Source organism: Patagioenas fasciata, chromosome 8 (genome assembly GCF_037038585.1).
Source record: "Patagioenas fasciata isolate bPatFas1 chromosome 8, bPatFas1.hap1, whole genome shotgun sequence".
Lineage (NCBI taxonomy): Eukaryota > Metazoa > Chordata > Aves > Columbiformes > Columbidae > Patagioenas > Patagioenas fasciata.
Window position 1 is genome coordinate 36,681,381 of NC_092527.1, and position 20,095 is coordinate 36,701,475.

At 38.8% G+C, this 20,095-nt stretch overlaps 1 protein-coding gene across 1 annotated transcript in view; it reads right to left on the reverse strand.

The window, feature by feature from the left end:
- Positions 1–627: 627 nt before the first annotated feature.
- CACUL1 (CDK2 associated cullin domain 1) overlaps positions 628–20,095 on the reverse strand; it is a 47,771-nt gene continuing 28,303 nt past the window's right edge. The window contains exons 6-9 of the mRNA XM_065843869.2: positions 11,260–11,349; positions 8,021–8,159; positions 4,785–4,828; positions 628–3,650 (exon numbers count right to left, since the gene is read on the reverse strand). Coding sequence (XP_065699941.1) covers positions 3,610–3,650; positions 4,785–4,828; positions 8,021–8,159; positions 11,260–11,349 — 314 coding nt within the window. The 3' untranslated portion in view covers positions 628–3,609. The remainder of the gene's footprint in view (positions 3,651–4,784; positions 4,829–8,020; positions 8,160–11,259; positions 11,350–20,095) is intronic.

The following is a 20,095-nucleotide window of genomic DNA, read 5'->3' on the forward strand; positions in this document are numbered from 1 at the left end:
ACACATGAACCCAAGCAGTGACCGTTCCTCCCCAGCAGGACCTTTTCATGGTTGTCAATAGCTATATCGACCCTAAAGGTACCATAATTTGCACGTTGTGAGCTGAGCTAAGTGCCCTCTGGGAATCTGCTGCATGTCAAGTTGTCAAAACACCTGTTTTCTCTCATTTGGAGCTGGGGTCAAGACAGAAGTCAAATCCAAGTAGCTGGTTATTATTCTGTAGTTCTATGTAACAGTCCTTTCACCGGGGTTGTCATAGCGAACATGGAAAATATTTTTCAGTCATTAATTTTGGTTGGTGTCTGTGTTGTTTTGTTTTAAAACCTATAGAAAGCAAACAGTCACATTAGGGAGAAACTAAAAGGGATAAATCTGGCTGGTCGTATTTCCATCAAATGAAAGGAATCAAAAAAATTCGCTTCAAATATTCATCCACAAATACTGCCCCGACAACTGCAGAAGGGTATCGGGGAGATCCAACTGTAGAAGAGTTGAGTACTTACCTAGATAGACCACCCCCCCATCACCACTTGTATCAAAGACCATGCTGAACCACATGTTGACAGTCACCTACTATTACAGCAGGATGGAGTTAAATATTCCAACTTCCCAAATCAAGAAATGAAATTAATCTGAAAATATTTTAATGTAGCAAGTTCGGCTATAGAACCAGTGCAACATAGAGAGGACGCCCATTGTATAACCAACTTTACTGCTTAATCTTAACAGAGTAAGCTACAGAGGCAACAGATTTACCACAAGTTATCTGGTTAAATTAAATATTGCAGGTAGGAACATGCTGTTGGTAATTGTGGCTTTACAGTACCAATGCTCAAGTTGGCTGAGTTAGTTTTACTGTAAGTAAAATGCAAGTTTACAGAGAAACAAAATAATTTAGTATAGCACGCTGTATTGTTTCATGCTCAGTCACAATGATAACGTCTTTGACAGATAAACAATATTTCAGCATTATGTTAATAATGCCAAAACATACAGGAATTTTAATGCCAAATTTACAACATAATACAGTGCTTAACAAACAGATTTCTCAGGTATGGTGGCCAGGTGAGAATGCTACACAGGACTGAGAAGCATCCAAGCACTACCCAGTGCACACAAAGTGAACCACACCAACAGGAATGCTTTACCTTCTGATGGAATTATTGTTCTAGAAGTTTGTGTCCCAAACGTAATGCAACGTAAAACGAATGTTGAACCCTTGCCTCAAACATGAAGCAAAAGGAATACATGTTCTTTAAAAGCTTGAACCACTAAAACCACCTTAAGAACAGAAAAACATTGTGATCACTGGACAAAGATGACAGAGCTTGATTACTGTATTAGGTGAACTAGAATGGAAATGACGTTGTAAACACATTTTAACCAAATTTGGTTAATGTATCTATTCTTAACTCAAGAATATTGGCATTTCAGCAAACAGTGGTTTTTAAAGCTAAGGACACTATCAGAGATTTTATTTTTGTTTAAAGCCAAAACTGATTAAAAAAAATCTGGAAGCTGGCAAATCATTTTTCATTCCCTATCACCCTTCATTAACTTTTCCACTGCGTTCTTCAGCAAAATTTTCAAACCCCCTGTTTTTGTCTAATTCTGCCTCAACTTAAAGAGCTGGTAGCAAAGCTGAAGCAAACACTATGGACACTTGAAAATCCCAACCGCAAGTGGTTTGGTTTTCCAGTGCTGGGGGTGAGATCAGACCGCTGGCATTGCTCTGCATGGAAAGCAGAACACTGAAGCATTCATTTTTAACTTGAAAATAAAAACTTCCTTAAAAACAAATAGGCTTTCTGAATATGTAAAGAAATATATAGGTAAATCAGATTTTAATCTATCAATCACAGAAGTGTCCTCCACATTCTTCCCCACGCCCACCCTCCAAACTAACAGCATTGCCAAAGTGGCTGATGTGAACGGATAGAATTAAATTCATTTACATGGAGTCTGGCTACACAGAAGAATGAAAAAGAAATGTTGTCCCTGCCGCATATATTTTTTATCTTTTTCCTGCATGATGTAATGAAGTCACACAAGCACAACGGGGCTTGTGGGGGGTATTTGCGTGTAGTTCTTTTTTCAACAGGCGTAAGAGCTGTGCAAGATAAAACTGAACAAACTGCGTTTCACTTCAGAAAGAGTTTATATTACTGACTCATTTCTCTTTGTAACTAAGGTGATAAAAAATAAATCCATAGTAATAAAAGAGAAAAAACCACAACAAAAACACCTGTAGTCAAGCTGCTTTTTCAAGTATGTTTCTCCCCTCAGGAAAGAATTGCATTAGCCATACTACTGATTAAAGCCCCCGTCACAATCATTAGGATTCAGACCATAGGTCCAGATCTCCTGGAACTGGGCTCAGCTGGATCTCCAGCTGGGTTTGCCAAGGCTGGAAGCGGGGGCCGATGGGTACACGTGCCTGCGTTACGCTGCTCCTCAGCTCCCCGATGCCAACAACATCCACTTCACAGCCCCATCGCGTCCCCAGGACAGGAGAAACGGCACAGGAGCCACAAAGTGACCTTGGACAGGTGCCACTGTTGACTGATCAACCAGCTGCAAGTCTGGTTCGTGCTGCCAGAGATGCACTTTGCAGACCTACAAAACCCAAGAATTTTGCCCCAAATATTTCTACATAGCACAGCATCAAACACATCTTAGTATTTCATTCAGTCTGGAATTCACACCTCAATGTATTGCGATTATGGAAGCCACTGAAAAGTCAATGAGAGGGGTTCTACAAGAGTTGGTCCCAGCACTGAACACTAAAACGCATGTAAAATAAAAGGGGACAAACTTCCAATTCACGATTAGCGATGGTGATAGGTTCGACTTCTTTCTCAAATTCACCTCCCATTAACGCAAGAGAAAAGTGCAACTTTGCAGCATGTTTGTTCACGTCAAGTTTTGCCTCAAGAACACATTTTGCAGTAACAAAATATGGTCTATAAAGTTGCAAAGTGCACAAGCTGAAGGCACAGAGTACAAACACATAGGAAAACAGATTTCAAAATACAAACTAACAAGAAAAGAGCTAAAAGAAAAATCTGGAATTTAAAACTCCCTGACAGAAGATACATTTATATGGGACCAACTCTTAAAGGTGACCATTTTTAAACTAACGAACAAATATTGCAAAATAACAAAATTTTATTCTTATTAAGTAAAAGCTCCAGAAAATACCTTGAAGTTTAAAAACTAATACACTGACGTGTTAACTAGTTTTAAGAATGTCCTTAATATTAAGAAAAGAGTGCAAAAAGGATTCTTCCATTCTAACACTTTTGGAAGCTGCTGATTTCAGCTGCCCATTTCTACTTTGAAAGGATCGTTTTTCAAGGTGCATTCCTCACAAAAATCACAGAACATGAACTTGTTGAGAGGCCAGACCAAAGAATCATGTCTTTCAAAGTCATCCCAATTGTAGCAGCAACTGACATTTTATCGTATAAAGAAGTCCAAAACTCTTCTTTGAGGCATAGTTCGTGTCAGAGCTTGAGTATCAGCAGTTGCCAAAGGAGGCTCTGGATACCACCTGCGCTCCTCCAGTGTCTGTTCTGGTTAGGAAGAGAAGCTGATCCAGTATATTCACTATCTGTACCCCCTGGAGCTTGCACATCCTGATGAGCCATCTGAAATTACAGAAAAAGTTCAAGAAATTCTCTCATATTAAGCTTCATCTTAAGTCCTTTGCCCCCCTTTCCCCATCAACCCCAAAACCAGCATTGCCTGCAAAATGTTAACAGTGTAAACTGAAGTTGATGTACCAGGTAAACATCCACCTATTCATTTCAGGTTGTCATAAGAATTTATCATAAAACTGTATGACATTTTATGGTAGAAAATAAAGCAAACATACTCAGCGGAAAGCACAGGAGTAAACTTTGTGGAAATAATGCAATAAAATGAAGTCAACAATGGCACCAGCACAGATATTATTTCCCTGTCCCCAAGGCTAAATGACAATCAGGATCTTGTACTTAAACCCTGACCTAGTACGTATGGGACTAGATTCTCTCCTGGACAAATATTTAGTCAGCACAGAAGGCAGGACCTTTGACTGCACCCAAATTCAGGATGTCTGGAGTAAAGCAACTAAGCAAGAATGGAAGTATTCTTCCCCATGTCTCTTCTCCCCACCCCCTCATCTCTACTGGGGGAAATTAGGGGAGTAACGAAGTAAAGAACCTCACAGTTAAACATGCAGCAAGAGACTTCATCTACAAATGGAAGAGAAGTTCCCTGCTGCACAACTCGAGCATTTGTAGACAAATACTCAATACAGGCGGCTATCAGCTTGTATTAGACACATCACTGAGGGCTCCAAGTTGAAAAGCAAGATGTCTCCAAACTGTCCCTCCTGTCAGCAGACAGGAACACGCACCACCAGCACACGATTAATGCCAGAGGTGGCCTGGCTCATCACTTTGTTACCTGTTATATGTATCCTGACTTGGGACAACTACGTTCTTCTCCGTTAAGACCTCAGCTCTGTACTTAAGTGAAATATCTTGGCCTCAGCAGCTTGGATATCTCACTACCTTACAGGTGGCCATGGGACTCCAGCACAGTTAGCCAGGCTCTAGATCCAAGAAGATTGTATTTTTACTTGGAATGGTAAAGATTCCTTTGGCAGACTGAGCTACACGTGGAGGGGCAGCCTCTGACACCTCGACAGCCCCAAGAAGCCAGAAATCCAGCAGGAGCTGTGTGCCCAAAGCAGCGGGGACAGCAGGACAGCGGAGGGCAGGGAAATGCATACTCACTGTACGTTAACTCTTCTCCAGCTCTCTTGCGTGACTGGTCACCTCTACGAAAGAAGGGGAAGGAAAGTATTTTCATGATAATCTGTTCCAGTTGAAGATGTCCCTGCTCATTGCAGGGGGGTTGGACTAGATGACCTTTAGAGGTCCCTTCCAACCCAAACCATTTTATGAGTCTGTGATTTTAAAAAAGAGAAAACAATAGTGAAATACCTCAGCGCAATCATAATCAACTTTTACTGACTTTAGAAACAAAATTCAAACATAGTAGCAATAACACATGACTGCAGGATTCTGGATTTACTAAAACAGAAATGTAAGCTAGATTTTAAATATATCAAATCTAAAAGTTAAATATATAACTAGTTCATCTTCTGTCAAAGACAGTAGGTTTGATCTTGTAGCTTTTAACAAAATGAAGATAAGGAAAATTGCTCATATGCAGAGCAGTCTTAAGTCACGCATAGAATTGTTTTGCTTAACTTAAACTCCTCAACCAAGCTTTAGAGAACTACATAAACTCTGCATCTATCCATCTAAAAAGGTAAGATAGACCTGAAAACCCAGCAATGAGACTCTAAGCAAATCTGAGCTGACAGCACTTCCTCTTCAAGCACAAGATTCAATTAAATAACTAAAGCTGTATTGGCATCAATTGCTCCTGAAAACCCAAAGTCAAATTCCCTTCTATTTGGAAAACATTTCTTCTCCTTTTATTCTTGTGCACACAGACCCTTAAAGCTGGTAAATCTGGCTACTTCACAAGTTTCTCACTACGATACGCTATTGAAACTGTCATATAAGGAAGAGAGATTCCAATATATTTTCATCACAGTGGTTATAATTTAACATTTATCTGCTGGAAGTTGGTAGAATATTTTTTTCTCTCTAATAATATGAAGTGTTCTTCCTTGAAATGACTCTTAAAGTGATGGACCTGCTGTGTATGACTTAAGGCCTTTCTCAAGACAAATACTGCCAGGCAAATGGCTCGTGTTCCCACTTTCTGCAGCAAATAGTATTTAATGGTGTTGACAACCTGACTACTTCAAGTAGAACCCGATATGCTATCAGTGCTGCTGAAGACACCTCACTGTGCTGTGTTCCTCAAGGTTATTGTTGTAGGAAGTTCAGCGGCAAAGACATCACCATTTTTTGGCGCAATTATAGGAGAAGAGGTGACAACTCCTGCCAACCCAGAAGCGAACAGCCTTCGTACACTCCGTCGTAAAACAGATAAACAACCCTTTTGTACACACATATACATCTATACGCATAGGAATAGAACCTCTGAACAATGCTGAAAAGGTTATAAAGAATACAACCCATGTTCCTGATCATAAGCAGAAGCGCATTTTACCTCTTCAAATACATTTCAAGGAAAAATGCATTTCAAATACTACTTCAAAATGCCATGTAGCAAATTATATCACCTGTACTTTGGTTTTCTTTTGCCTCTGCCCTTTTCATGATGACTCTAACACTTTACAGAACCTCCATGTTTACCAGGCTGCACTGACTCCCCAGCAGTAAAACCATATAAATGTGTTTCGCAAAATACGTTCATCAGTTACTCCACTGCAGAGTTTTGGTTTGCACTTTAATAAATTGAAAGCAAGGTAGATAAAAACAGTAGTTGCACCAAAGCATGGGTTGGGATGGGACAATTTTCTAAACCTACAAGACATACCAAAACTCTTCACATGTCCAATACCCAGAAGATCCCATACTCAGAAAGACAAAAGGAACTCTTAGAAATTAGACTTTGAAACCAATATGTGACACAGAAGCCTTTACTTTGTTCTTCCCTGTATGATCTTTCTCAAGCCCTAATTTCTTCGTCCCCACAAGACAGAAACAATTTCCTATGGATTTGTATTATTTACAGTGCTAGGGAATTACTTTTCCGCATAAAACAGGAGTTGCTAAAATATATTCTGAAGATCCCATGAAGTTTCTAACAAGAGGGCACCACACAGGCCTCCAAATTTTGCAATGGTCAGTACCCTTTGTTTCCTTCTATACAGTACCAGCCAAAGAACTTCACGGTCAAGCTGACAAGTCTGTCTTATTTTCAGATACTGAGGGAAAAATATTCCTGAAACAAACTGATTTTGTGGATATGGATCATTACTACCTGAAACTTCATTTTTAATTATCTGTGAAGCAAGAAACAAGTGAAATGTGGTTGTATGTGGAACTATTATAAGCCACCTACAGAATTAATTAGATTGAAAATTAGACAAAACTAAAATGTTCCTTTTTTTTTGTTTTGTTCCGTACATTTCCTTCATCACCATTATATACCTACTCAGCTTCAAACAGTCTCAAACTTCTTTTTCTTGGGCCAAATGCACCACTTTTCACAGCCCAAGCTCTTAAGACTTTATTTTTAGCATCCTAACCTATCAAAATTTGTTTTGCTCAACAGAAAGCCTTACAAGGAATGAGTCTCCAATACCATTTGCATTTAGGTCAGCAGTAGAGTTCTGAAGCTCAATAATTTACCAAGCTTTGAAGAGAGAAATTACCTCCACGGAAAACTACACCAATGTGAAATCCAGGAGCACGTCTAACACTAAACCTACACACATTTAGTGGGTGTTTAAACTACAGGACCAGTTTCTCAGTGCTGCAGTTGCACAGGTAACAGGAAGGATGATTTATCCTTTTCCCACAGAAAGGAAACTGGGGAACAGAGCACAACAGGTTCCCCACGCTTGGTCCCAATGCTGTGCTTCCATCCAGGCAGCTCAACAACAGGCACAGCCCAGAATCACCAACATGAAAATTAACATGATGAAAATTTTCCACTGTCTCTTCTACTGTTTGTTCTTCAATTCTCAGAAGAGAAACGTGTATTTAAAATAAATACCTTGACTGTATAAATAGCGCTGAAAGTGGAATAAGGCGAAGTCGTCAACTGACATTTTCAGAAGCAACATAATCAGAAAATAAAAGGTCAAAGTAAAGGCTGAACAAAAGTATGATCATGCATTAGAAGCACAACGAAAACACAGGGTGGCATGAACTGTAAGCAATCTGTTATATGAAAATATTTGAAGACTTGTGATGATTTGCTCTTTGGTACCATCTGCCAGGTTGGTACTGCTCAAAATGTGTGGAAAATAAGACCATATTTCAGATACTGAGCTGTAAGGTTCTTCATTAATTCTTAAATTATTTCAAATGATTTCAGCACTGTCCAGCATCATTACTACTGAAGTAGTGATTATTACCTCGTAAATCCATTCTGCATAAGCTCTCTTTGAAGTTTCTGGTCTTGAGCAGCATATTCCTGAAGCTCAGATTCCACAGCAGGGGGTAGAATATTTGGGATGAATTTAGAAAATAAAGCTGGTGCCATCTGTACCCATTCTGTAAGAAGAGGGAAAGCAACAACAAAACATGTGGAAAAGATCTTTTGTGAAAATTTTACTCTTTGACAGATGTAACTTTGCTCTATTTTCAATACACGTTAGGATCTCGAACAAAAAACCAACCAAACAAAGAAACCCCACAACAACAAAACAAAACCATTCCCTAAACACACAGAAACCAAACCTTAAAGCAGAACAAATAACCAGACTGTTAAATGCTTAAATGTAGATAAAGGAATTAATGTTTTGTTTGGTCATCGACCTTGTGAGCAAACTGAAATTCAGTTCTTGCTGCATCTCACAGGGGCTGCTGAGCCTCAGGACACTTTTGAGTACAGCTGAAGATCAGCAAACTCACCTTGATAATCACAGAGTGCACTATCAGCAAGTTTGCTGCTGACACCAAGCTGGGAGGAGTGGCTGATGCTGGAAGCTGTGCTGCCATCCAGAGACCTGGACAGGCTGGAGAGTTGGGCAGGGAAAAATGTAATGAAATATAACAAGGGAAAGTGCAGAGTCTTGCATCTGGGCAGGAACAACCCCAGGTTCCAGTGTAAGTTGGGAATGACCTATTAGAGAGCAGCATAGGGGAAAGGGACCTGGGGCTCCTGGGGACAGCAGGATGACCATGAGCCAGCACTGGGCCCTTGTGGCCAGGAAGGTCAATGGCATCCTGGGTGTATCAGAAGGGGGTGGTCAGTAGGTCAGAGAGGTTCTCCTGCCCCTCTACTCTGCCCTGGTGAGAACACAGCTGGAATATTGTGTCCAGTTGTGGCCCCTCAGTTCCAGAAGGACAGGGAACTGCTGGAGAGAGTCCAGCACAGGGCAACGAAGATGCTGAAGGGAGTGGAGCATCTCCCGTGTGAGGAAAGGCTGAGGGAGCTGGGGCTCTTGGGCTTGGAGAAGAGGAGACTGAGGGGTGACCTCATTAATGTTTACAGATATATAAAGGGTGAGTGTCAGGAGGATGGAGCCAGGCTCTTCTCGGTGACAACCAATGGTAGGACAAGGGGCAATGGGTTCAAACTGGAACACAAGACATTCCACTTAAATTTGAGAAGAAACTTCTTCTCACTGAGAGTAACAGAGCTACCCAGGGGGGCTGTGGAGTCTCCTTCTCTGCAGACATTCAAACCCGCCTGGACACCTTCCTGTGGAACCTCAGCTGGGTGTTCCTGCTCCGGCGGGGGGATTGGACTGGATGAGCTTTTGAGGTCACTTCCAATCCCTGACATTCTATGATTCTGTGTAACACGTTAGTGTGGGAAGCTTGTTCACAAAATTTACACCTCTCTTCCCTGAGCCTTATTTCTAGAAAGCACAGTAATATCAACATATAACCCTGCTTCTCCATTACCCACTACAAATGAATTAATGCAATTCTCTCACTGATCTTCCAAAGCTCAGATGAACACTTTTTAATGTTCATTATATAATTCTAAACTGTATTAGTTCAGCTTCGGGATAGAAATGTGATTTAATTTCACTACACTGAACACTGCCTTACAGAAGCAAAACAGTTTACCTTAAAGCCGCTTCAAGGCTGATAAGAAACATAGACGACTGAGCAAAGGATGAAAATTGGGTTTACTGCAACTGTGTAAGAAGTTCTAAGAAAAATAAATACCCCACAAGTATTTCTGAAGCCAGACTTTCCAGAGGTTGCAGCAGTTACCTTCAACTTCATCTTTACTTGGAAAAAAAGGGATTCTTTTAAATATATCCACTAGGGTACACCACGAGCTTTTATCCAATTCCCACATATGGTCACCTAGTTGACGCCAGGTTTCAACAGCTTTTATTTCAATGAGCAAACTCACTAAATTATCATTATGAGTGTACATGTGGTTTAAAAAAAACCCAGTGCACTACCCTCCCTCATCACAGAACCATTCTGGTTGGAAAAGACCTTCAAGATCATCAAGTCCAACCATTAACCCAACACTTGGAATTCACAACATGAAACACTGTGGTATGTATTTCGTGCCACTGCCAGATCGTTATAGGTGAGAAAAGTATTTCAGGTTAAATTCAGGTAGGAAAACCAACACCCTGATGACAGCAGAGACAGAAAGATTTCATTCCTACCCAGCTGTGGGAATCAGGTACCACAACAGTAGGAATGGATTTTCATATTAAAAGGTCTTACAGACAGAAGACAACTATTCAAAATCTAGTTAGGCCCACGATTCCAACCCAAATCAATATCTGTCTTGTTGTGAAGTACACAGCAAGTCACGGATCATCTGAAATGGAAAACTGGGACACGACAAGTCCATCATCTACAATATTAAATGTGGTGCAAGAAAACCACCCTGAGCTTCTTTCAAAAGAATTATACCTATATATACCTCCTTCCTTCCTTTGGTACTGAACAGTTTGTAAAACTTCAATTAGTATTGCCTTAACAATGACGGTAAGATGTTAATTTTGAAGTTGTAAAAATAATCCTTTGCTAACTAACAGTACTTAATCCATGCATTTTGTAAACGGAGGGTCCACCATATTTCTGGCTTGTACACATGCTGAACATTGCACTAAAGCTTTTTTGTAAAGCTTTCCCCTCCTCACTTCTATTTCTATAACTGGGGATTGCAAAGTAAAACTCAACTGGAGCTCAGACACAATCCCTCTCTCAGTCACACTACGGTAAGAAGGAAGTACCAGTACTGTAAAAGAAAAGGACACAGGTGTCATATATTTATGGATATTTTGAATATTTCCTGTTTTTAAAGTATTTTCAAACACTCTTCAGTTCTCTAAAATTTACAGAACCAAAGATTTCAGTACAAAATTGATTAAAACCTGCAACACCATTTTCCTCTCAAGATAACAGTTGTTGCAGAAGAGCTCAAATTAAGCTCTTCCATGAAATAACACCGATCAAATAATGGCTTTATCAAAGAAAGTCATTCACCTCGTATCACAGATTTGGCCGCTTGAAGTGTGACTCACAATATAAATGTCATCATTTCAATACTTCTAAACTTCTGCCATGTTTAAATGTGCATTACACAGACAGTGACTGCGTGCATATTTAGGAAAACACATCACAACCACAGTATGAGGGACTCCTCAAAATATTGTGTCTTTTTTACCTGGTCGTAGTGTATACAGGCCTTTCACAATATTTGCCATGGTTGAAGGAGTTATTTGAAACGGTGTTGACTGAGCTTCCAAGAGTAAAGCTGAAATAAAATTAAGAGAATTAGCTATTTTTCTAATCAAGAAATACAGGCTCTTACGCATACATTTCTGCATCAAAGAAATACAGCAGTTGTGCATTTTTATCTGATGTCCTCACAAAGGCAACAGGCAGGTATCTGATTGACAACCTAATTCTCAAGAGTAACAAAACATCACCTTTCAATAGAAATATTCTGTTCAAATTATATATGATGAATATGTTAAATAACTTATGTTTCATCTGTTTTCAGATAGGTAAATGGAGTGAGGAAAAACCAACCAAGTGACGGCTCTAAGTATACCGGGCATGCTGAACACCTGGAGATCCCAAAACCCTCACTATACAATTTTTAGCATCTTGCCCATACAACTAAGGCTGGATTGAAATTCTACTAGTGAAGTATAAGTAGTGTAAAAACAAAGTAAAAATCAAATAAGAAAAGTTGTTCTTTTAAACACAAGTGAACATTTCTATTTCATTTTTGGTATTTTCTGTAGCAAACATTGCAGTAATTGCATCTTCCTCTTGTGGAAAGACCTGGCAATTGCAGATTTACCACTTGTATTAAAATATCCAGACCTTCAGCCTGCCTTGTATTTAGCTGAGTTTTGTAAATCCATCTGAATTACAGAAACAAGCAAAAAAATAAATCAATAAGGCTTAAACCAACTGCAGCCTTTCAGTTTTTATGCTTCTCCAAAGGAGCTGAGCAGTACACACACTGTCCACACTATGCAGGGGAGAAATTGCTTTTACACACCTTAGGTAGAATTGTATCTCTTGTGCTTACATTGTAGACTCTGGTTTTTAATCTTTAAAGCTTCACCAGTTCAGTCTTCAGCATCTGCCGCTACCACACTTGCCATAGAAAGAAAAATCCTTGGTGTAATAGGGAGATTAAAAAGGAAATATTTTTTCTAATCTCCAAGTAATGAAAGTGGTTACATTTCACTGTTATAGATGAATTTCTTTTACAAAGAACCATGCCGGAAGTGCTTGGACCTTTCAGCTGAAGCCTTGAAGGGGTGAGACGCTGTGATTTGTTTTGTAATAACACATTTACAGCCTCTTTCCTGAACAGTTTGTAAACAGCCAGGAAAGTTGCAAATCATAACATTTAAAAGGGAATGATGCTTTTTAAGGAAAATATGCAGACAGTAATGCACAATCCATACAACACGTGTATTTACATACATATATTTAATTAGACTGTAGCTACTTCAGCATAAGCTTCACCAATAGATTTGTAAAGCATCCACATTTCTTCTTCATACCTAGACATCAAATGATGTTCCAAAGCTACATATGACAAATTATTTAAAACGGAATAAGCCTAAAAATACTGATTTAAAGGCCACAAACTCCAGAAATAAGTAACTTGAAAATTTTAACAGATGTGAAATAGTAATTCGATCAACACAGCTTCACGATTTTATTCCTGATAAACTGAAAACTGTGTTCTGCAGTAGTATATAAGTTATAACTAGCAAGAGCCATTTAAAAATATTTCAGAAACTACTTTGTATAAATGTATATGTACAGGGCATACGTGGAAGAGAAAGCAGCTGTTCAGAGTCACTTTGGGGACAAACCCAAATGTTAACACAAGCACCCACAACTGCAGAACTAGAGGGCACCTGACTGCTTGATATCTCTGAGTAAATGGAAAATAGCCGGTCACACTTATTCCATCTATGGATGAGATCTGAAACACAGCGCTGAGCACACAGTCACGTGTACCGTTGTCTTTCAGTTTTTGTATTTTTGAATAACATAGGAGAAGTAGATGGCAGAGACAAAGAAAAATGTTATTTTCTGGTATATATGAATCAAAGACAGGAGGTGCTGAGCACACCGAACCGGTGGTCTGTGGTACTGGAGACACGCTGGGCCTGCGAGATGCTCCTACCTTTCTCCTTCCCTTCCAGTTAATGAGACCCCCACAGCACCCCCTTAATGTGTTCAAGCTGCTGACCACGAGAATTATTTGTAAGAGCAATAGCTTCAGAGGATAGTCCACATCTTGAGCACAGTTCACCACTATAAACATGCAATATTTCACCCATAAGGCCCATTTCAGTTGTGACCCTTTGAGATAACATGAACAGATATATCTGCAATATAAAGCGAGTAAAATGAGCAGCCACTTGTTTCTGTTCCAGGTTACTGACCAGATCACCTGGCATGAGAAAGGGATTTCATTAATAAATCAGTGAAAGAATTCACCTGGAGATCAATCCTAGAGATACATCTTGTTCATCACTTCACCATGGCTTCAGGAATTAACATTTAGCCTTTTTTCTGCAACTGCTTATACCACATGCGACAACGGAAACTTAAATCGCTCACGCCTGATTTACAGTCAATAAATACAAACATGATGGTAGTATATTCAACACCAATGTAAGAAAGGAATGGCATATATTTCCTGTTGCTCACTAAAGAAAACTAAAAGAATAGACCATTCATTAAACCATACAGTATAAATTACTCCAGCCCACACCTTTTCCAAAAGCTATATATCAATAGCTGAAGGATGAATAGCATTGCTGGAGGATATGCATTTTCAGAATGATTTCCATAAGAACGACAGGACTCCTCTCTCTGGATAGATTCAAGAAACCTCAGTCAGACACGTAAACACATAAAAGGTGTAAAACTCCTTCACACACAAATTTATCTTCAGTTTTGCAATGATATCTACCCAAACTTTCAATCCTAAATTAATTCTTGAGCGGTTCATTTAAACCAAAGGAATAGAAACAGCCATGTCAGACACACTAAGTTACCTCTGTTGTTATTTTACAATCTTACCAAATATTAAGGCTTTGGTTCTTGCTTTATTATAATAATTAATGAGACTCTACAACACAGCAGTTGCAAAGACTCTTTCTACCCCACGGCATTTACAAAGATGGATCAGGGTGAGGCAGAATAAAACTAAACCTCAGGTGAATGACAGTGGTAATGACACTATGATACGATCTGACCACCCTGGTGTTTATGAACCAAGATGGCATTTTACGGACTAAGTAACCCATATGCAAAGAAGTTAATTAACCTGCAAATAGTCCTGAAAATAACTCACGGCAGAATCAAAGAAGAGACGTGTGGGCTCCCATGATGAAATGCTTTGTGTGCAAAAAGATACAAGATGCTTTGAAATGTTGTTGAACTGAGGTAAGACAATACCCAGAATGGCCTCAGGACTTTTTTTGAGGAATGGTGGATGAACTATATTGGAATAAACAAGGTATGAACCCGCAGCACTTCAGGTACTCTGCAGTAACCGTGTCACTCCATTATTGCAGAATCACTCTGAAGCAGTGGGTACTACAGTGGGTACCTGGGGAAGATGCAGGACAGCCAGAATTCCAGGAGCAGAGATGGTATCTTACCAGTTCAAACTCACTTGTTCAGAACTCAAGATTCACTTGCCAAATCTAAAGGTTAGCTATCCTAAAAATACTCCTATCATTCATTTCAAAATAGACTTCTTTTACTTAGCAAAGATGTAATGTTTCTGGCAGAAGAGTGAAACTCTCGCATATTAGCACACAAGATTTTCTTTTCCTCCCTTTGCAGTAATGTAACAGAACTTCAGTGTAAACTACTTAACAAATCACACCTAAGTACGGCTTCAGCAGATGTATTCAAAGTTGTAATTATTCAACCATGCACTTAAAATTATACATCGTATTCCCATTAAAAGCAACTCTAACAGCTTCCCCAAGTAGGCGTTACTCAGCTGCTGCCCTCCAGCAGAAACAGAACTGATGGCTTAATGAAGCTAGAAAATAAAACAAATGTATTGCAGAGATCTTTATCCCACCGTACAAACTGTGCTCTCTTGTACTTAGCTCCAATACATATGCAATATTTACATTATTTTGCAGAACAACGACTTTGATATTTGCACAGAACTGGAGCCCTTACGCAACCGTACATGAGCTGTTGCTTCGTGTTCAGGTTTTCGGGGAGGTTGGTTGCTTTTTGGGGTTGGTTTTTGGTGGTTGTTTTTGGTGTTTTTGTTATAGTTGGTTCGTTTTTTGCTTTGGGGTTTTTGTCATTGTTGGGATTTGGTTGTTGGTTTGGTTTCTGCTTTTTGCTCCTTTCTGTGTTGGTGTGTTTGTTGTTGCATTAACCTACTGCCTATATAAACTGCCCAATAAATCTTGATCACATATTACCTTTTCATTACTTTAACCCATGTACAATTTGTAGGCGTTAACTATTGATCTAAAACTTCAAAAGCCTTTTGCATGAAAACCAACCTTCCCATTTGCAGTTACATCAAACTTCTCATGATTCTGGTGTTTTATTTTCCTTTAAACAGAACTAAAAATAAACTTTCAGCAACTTAAATTCTTCTAAAGTTTGTCCTGAATTAAAACTTGCATTAGAAAAAACCCACAAAAGTCGTATTTATTACTAAGCGTTTGCCACTAGGCCTTTAATAAAGCCATAGATTACTTTTAAAATATTCATTACATAGCCCAAAAGCTTTATGAAGTATCTAATAAAAATGCTGTGGGGTAAAAATGTCCAAGTCTTAATCACATGGAAAATATTCAGTGTTGTAACCTGAATAAACATGAAAAACAAAGCTATAAACGTAGAAATACAGACTTTTGGACTTCTATAACTGGAAAATAAGGTGATATTTTCATGTTTACAATTTTATGAAGGTTCATTGAAATGGGAACATTGTTCCTGTTTCTCTACCAAGGATCCAGATTAAACATTACAGTCATTATCTGAGACTGTATTTTCCTATTAAAAAACTGCCTTATTTTGAGGTGCTGCAACTTAACATGAAACAAGAAAAATAAGAAAAACAACTGTTTAAAATAACATAGTTCTTTAATTAAAAGTGCACTTCAGTGACAACTTTTGTGTGTAGATTAAGTGTTCTTTAAAGAATACAAGTGTATTCTAATATGCTTGGTAACACTACAGTTTCCAATATGGCTACAATACAATTACTTAACTCTGCCAAATCCCCACACATTGGAAAAGATGCAGAACACAGTGCAGTTGATTTTTTGTGACTACCGATATTTGGAATGAAGAAGGAAGGAAAATGTTGCTTTAAGGTTGAACGGGAATTTGAAGTGGAGGTAACGGGATTAAACTATTTGCCTATGTAGAATAAGCCGGAAACTAAACACTGAACAGATTCACAATCCCCTAAATGCACAAAAATCTTTTAAACATACTTTTAGTGAAGAACTTAATAATAATAAACACATCACTTCCTTACATGTCTAAAAGGACCCTTTATGCTACAGAACCCTCTTGGTCCCCCCAAAAAGTTGGTATTTCAACAGTTTTATATCCAGGAAGAATAAAATAGTTTGTTGTAGAGGAATTCTAACAGAAATCACCCCATTTTAGTCTTGTACAAATACGCTACAATAGATCGGTATTTTGCCTTTGTGCTACCCTATCTTGTTTCATTTTGAAGACTCTCAGGAAGAAATCTTATAATCTAAACACAGATTGATTAAAAATCAGAGAGCAAGTCACTCTGCAGGCAAATAATCCTACTGGTTTTTTTTAAATAAATCAACCATTTTATTTTTCTTTATCATCCTTAAATTTCAAGTAAGAAACATATCCTTATGAAGGTGGCAGAGCGAGGTTGTGCAGATTTTCTTCTCATACATTTTTCCTTACAATGTGCAAAAATCAGTAAGCAAAGCCGTGTCCAGGGGCTGAGTCACATCCAATATATTACAGGAGCAAAGCGCCTCAGCAATCAAATGGGACTTTACCATATTGCTTCTGCCATCACTGTAGTCACTCTGTGTCTCAAAGAAAAAAGAACAGTGATTTCAAATGCTTACGGGTAGATTCTATATTCATGCTTTAGTTCAGATTAGAAATGTGCTTTTGAAGCAAATTCACTGATCATCCCCACTTACTGCTCCTTGGTTCCTATGACAGAGCTGCCTGGGACCATATTAACTTAATTCCTTTTGGGCAAGATTAAACTAGATGTGCTCGAACTACTAACGGCCTTTCTGTCCACAGGACCAGACATTAGCAAGTGTGAAATAAAACTCTCCAAAACGCATGTAAAGGTGAACACTGAGTCCTCAACGCCAACACATAGGTGTTCCATACTCTCTAGATCTGCTCCCTGCTTAAACACCACTTATTAATGTAGACATAGCCTAAACCATGCTAGGAAACCTTCAGCGCTTGCAACAAGGCACATACCTTAAAACATATAAACCCGTGGTCATTGAACTTCTGCTGCACCAAAGTTATAATGATGATATACACATTTTTTCCAAGACCAGGAAACTGGGCTACACTGACTTTCGAACCAATTCAGCACAGCCACTCAAGAACAATTTTATTTATGAATCTAACTGCTATTTCCTTAGCAAGTATAATCATTAGATCTGACATGGAAACGAGAAGCACAAATTAAAACAATGTATTGAATGTAAATCTAGAAGGACAGCATAAAAAAAAAAGGGTGAAAAATAAGTGTTTTCCTCCCTTTTCAGGGGATTTTCTCTGCAGTTTGTGGGTCAAGGCAATGACAGCTTGCTTCTAATACACAGATTATTTGAGACACATGTCAAAACGGGGAAAAAAAATAAAGAAATGCCAACTGCAGCAGGGAAAAAAAGACAAGAAGAAGATGGATTGGATTGACCATCTCTGCCAAAGGGTGCAGTGTGGGGAGTAAAGTAAAAACCCCAACATGTCAAAATAAAGCCTGTGTTCTCTGTTGTAACTGTGAACCTGGCATCAATCACAGTCCTTCTCTCAGCCTTCTGTGCTGCTCCTCTTCTCCTGGGCTGCGCACAAACTAGAGCCCCACATGGAAACACAGCCTCTCCTGCACAAACACCAGGCAAACCTCTGCAAATGGTTATAATTTAGTTTATTCTCTGTAATTTTGTATTAAAATTGTACCTGGTGCAAGCGAAAAGGACAACTGCACAACTTCATCGTTAGAAGTTGTCAGCAACCTTGGCCAACTTTCCAGTCAACTTTCCTGGTACTTCTCAGTAAGCACCAACGCAATGGAAACAGCTTTCCTGCCATCTTTATAAAGGAAGAGCTTTTCAAACATAAACGGCCCTTCTATTAAGCTATAATATACCTCCAATAAAAACCTAAAAATTAAGAAAATGGAGCAGCAAGATTTCTCCAGCTGAATCCAAGTGACATAACTGGGAAGCAATGAAGCTGCCGTATGCAAAAATCTTCAGAGAAAAGTTTTTCCCAGTAACTAATTAGAAACTGTAAATATAATAAAATAGGTTACGATTCCTTCCCCTCCTCCAGACTTTTTACAAGGAATTTTTTTTTGTAAAGCCATGAGAAAAGTTGCTACTTTTGGTGAACACGCCTGATACGTTTCTACACTGGATTTTAGTTCTGAACTCACACAAGCACTGACATGAAGAACTACATTCTATAATTTACCTACATGCTATTAGAATCTACATACAGGGAACTGCTCCGTATCCTCATGCTTCAGCAGCTAATTCTGTAAGTATCTGGATATATCACGAGACAGCCAGTGCTCAAGATCTAGTGCTTTAATCCTCAACAATAATTTTGCCTAAATATCATGTGTTTTCAAGCCCATGTTCTAATTCTGAAACAGTAAATTTCAGGGAATTGCCTCATTCACAACCCATATTATCACTTTGGATCCTGATAACACTTTTAAGAGCTGTGAAGTCCTAGTCCCTATTTATTCTATTGCATTTTCACCATGGTCTAAGAGGTTTCCTTTTTCTCTGGATTAAAAGGTCCTGTTTCTATGACCTATTCCTGACAGAGAAGATCAAAGATGGGAACACGCAAACATCCATTCCAGCATGCTGTTAATAGCCTTTCTCTTCTGTTGCATTTAAAAGTGAGCTTGTTTTGGGCACTGAACTGCCAATAATAATTTAAAAAAAGAATAGCAGCTACTTGCAAATACTCTTTGCCATTGAATTTTACCTATTGGAAGTACTAGAAGTAGTTTCAGAAGCTGTTAGGTGTTTTCATCACTGAAGACAGATACATTTTGCAATAACTGCCATTCTTCTAGACTGAAGAACAAACAGGGAGATTACAAACTGAGATTACAGCCTAGGAAACAGTGGCTGCATAAACAAAACAAACAAGTCACATCGTGCAGAACTCTAGCAGGAACATAGACAACATTCCCTCCTTCCCTAGGGACAAGGGATATTATCTGCATCTTTCCCCCACCATTTCTGAAGCTTCTTGCAAATAAGATGCTACATCTTTGCTTATTACATTCAGTTAAGTAGCTGTGCACATCGCAACTTCTCACGAGCCATTTAATACAGCAGTGTTATCGGCAACAGCCAGCTCTGGCTTTGTAAGGAAAATAATCAGGTTATATTCACTTAGGTCAAATATATCCACTTTAATTTGAAGAGCATTGACTGGATAAATATGTGTGAGCATAAAAGTGTATTATCAAGCAAATACTTTAAAAACTGTAAGTGCTCAGAAGTGCGCTAGATAGAGTTGCCCTTTTTTTTTAACTAAAAAAAAAAAAAAAACAAAACCAACAACAAACATTCTCTATAAAAAATAAAGGACGTAGCGCAGGCAAAATTTGTCCAAGTCAAGTTCGCTTGAGTGATACTTCTTCTGTAAATAATGAATCCACACCTTAATCACTCTATTTTCTGCAACTAAGTGCTCAGGTAAGTGCTCCCACCAGAGAGACCATGGTACCGGGAGTTAATTTT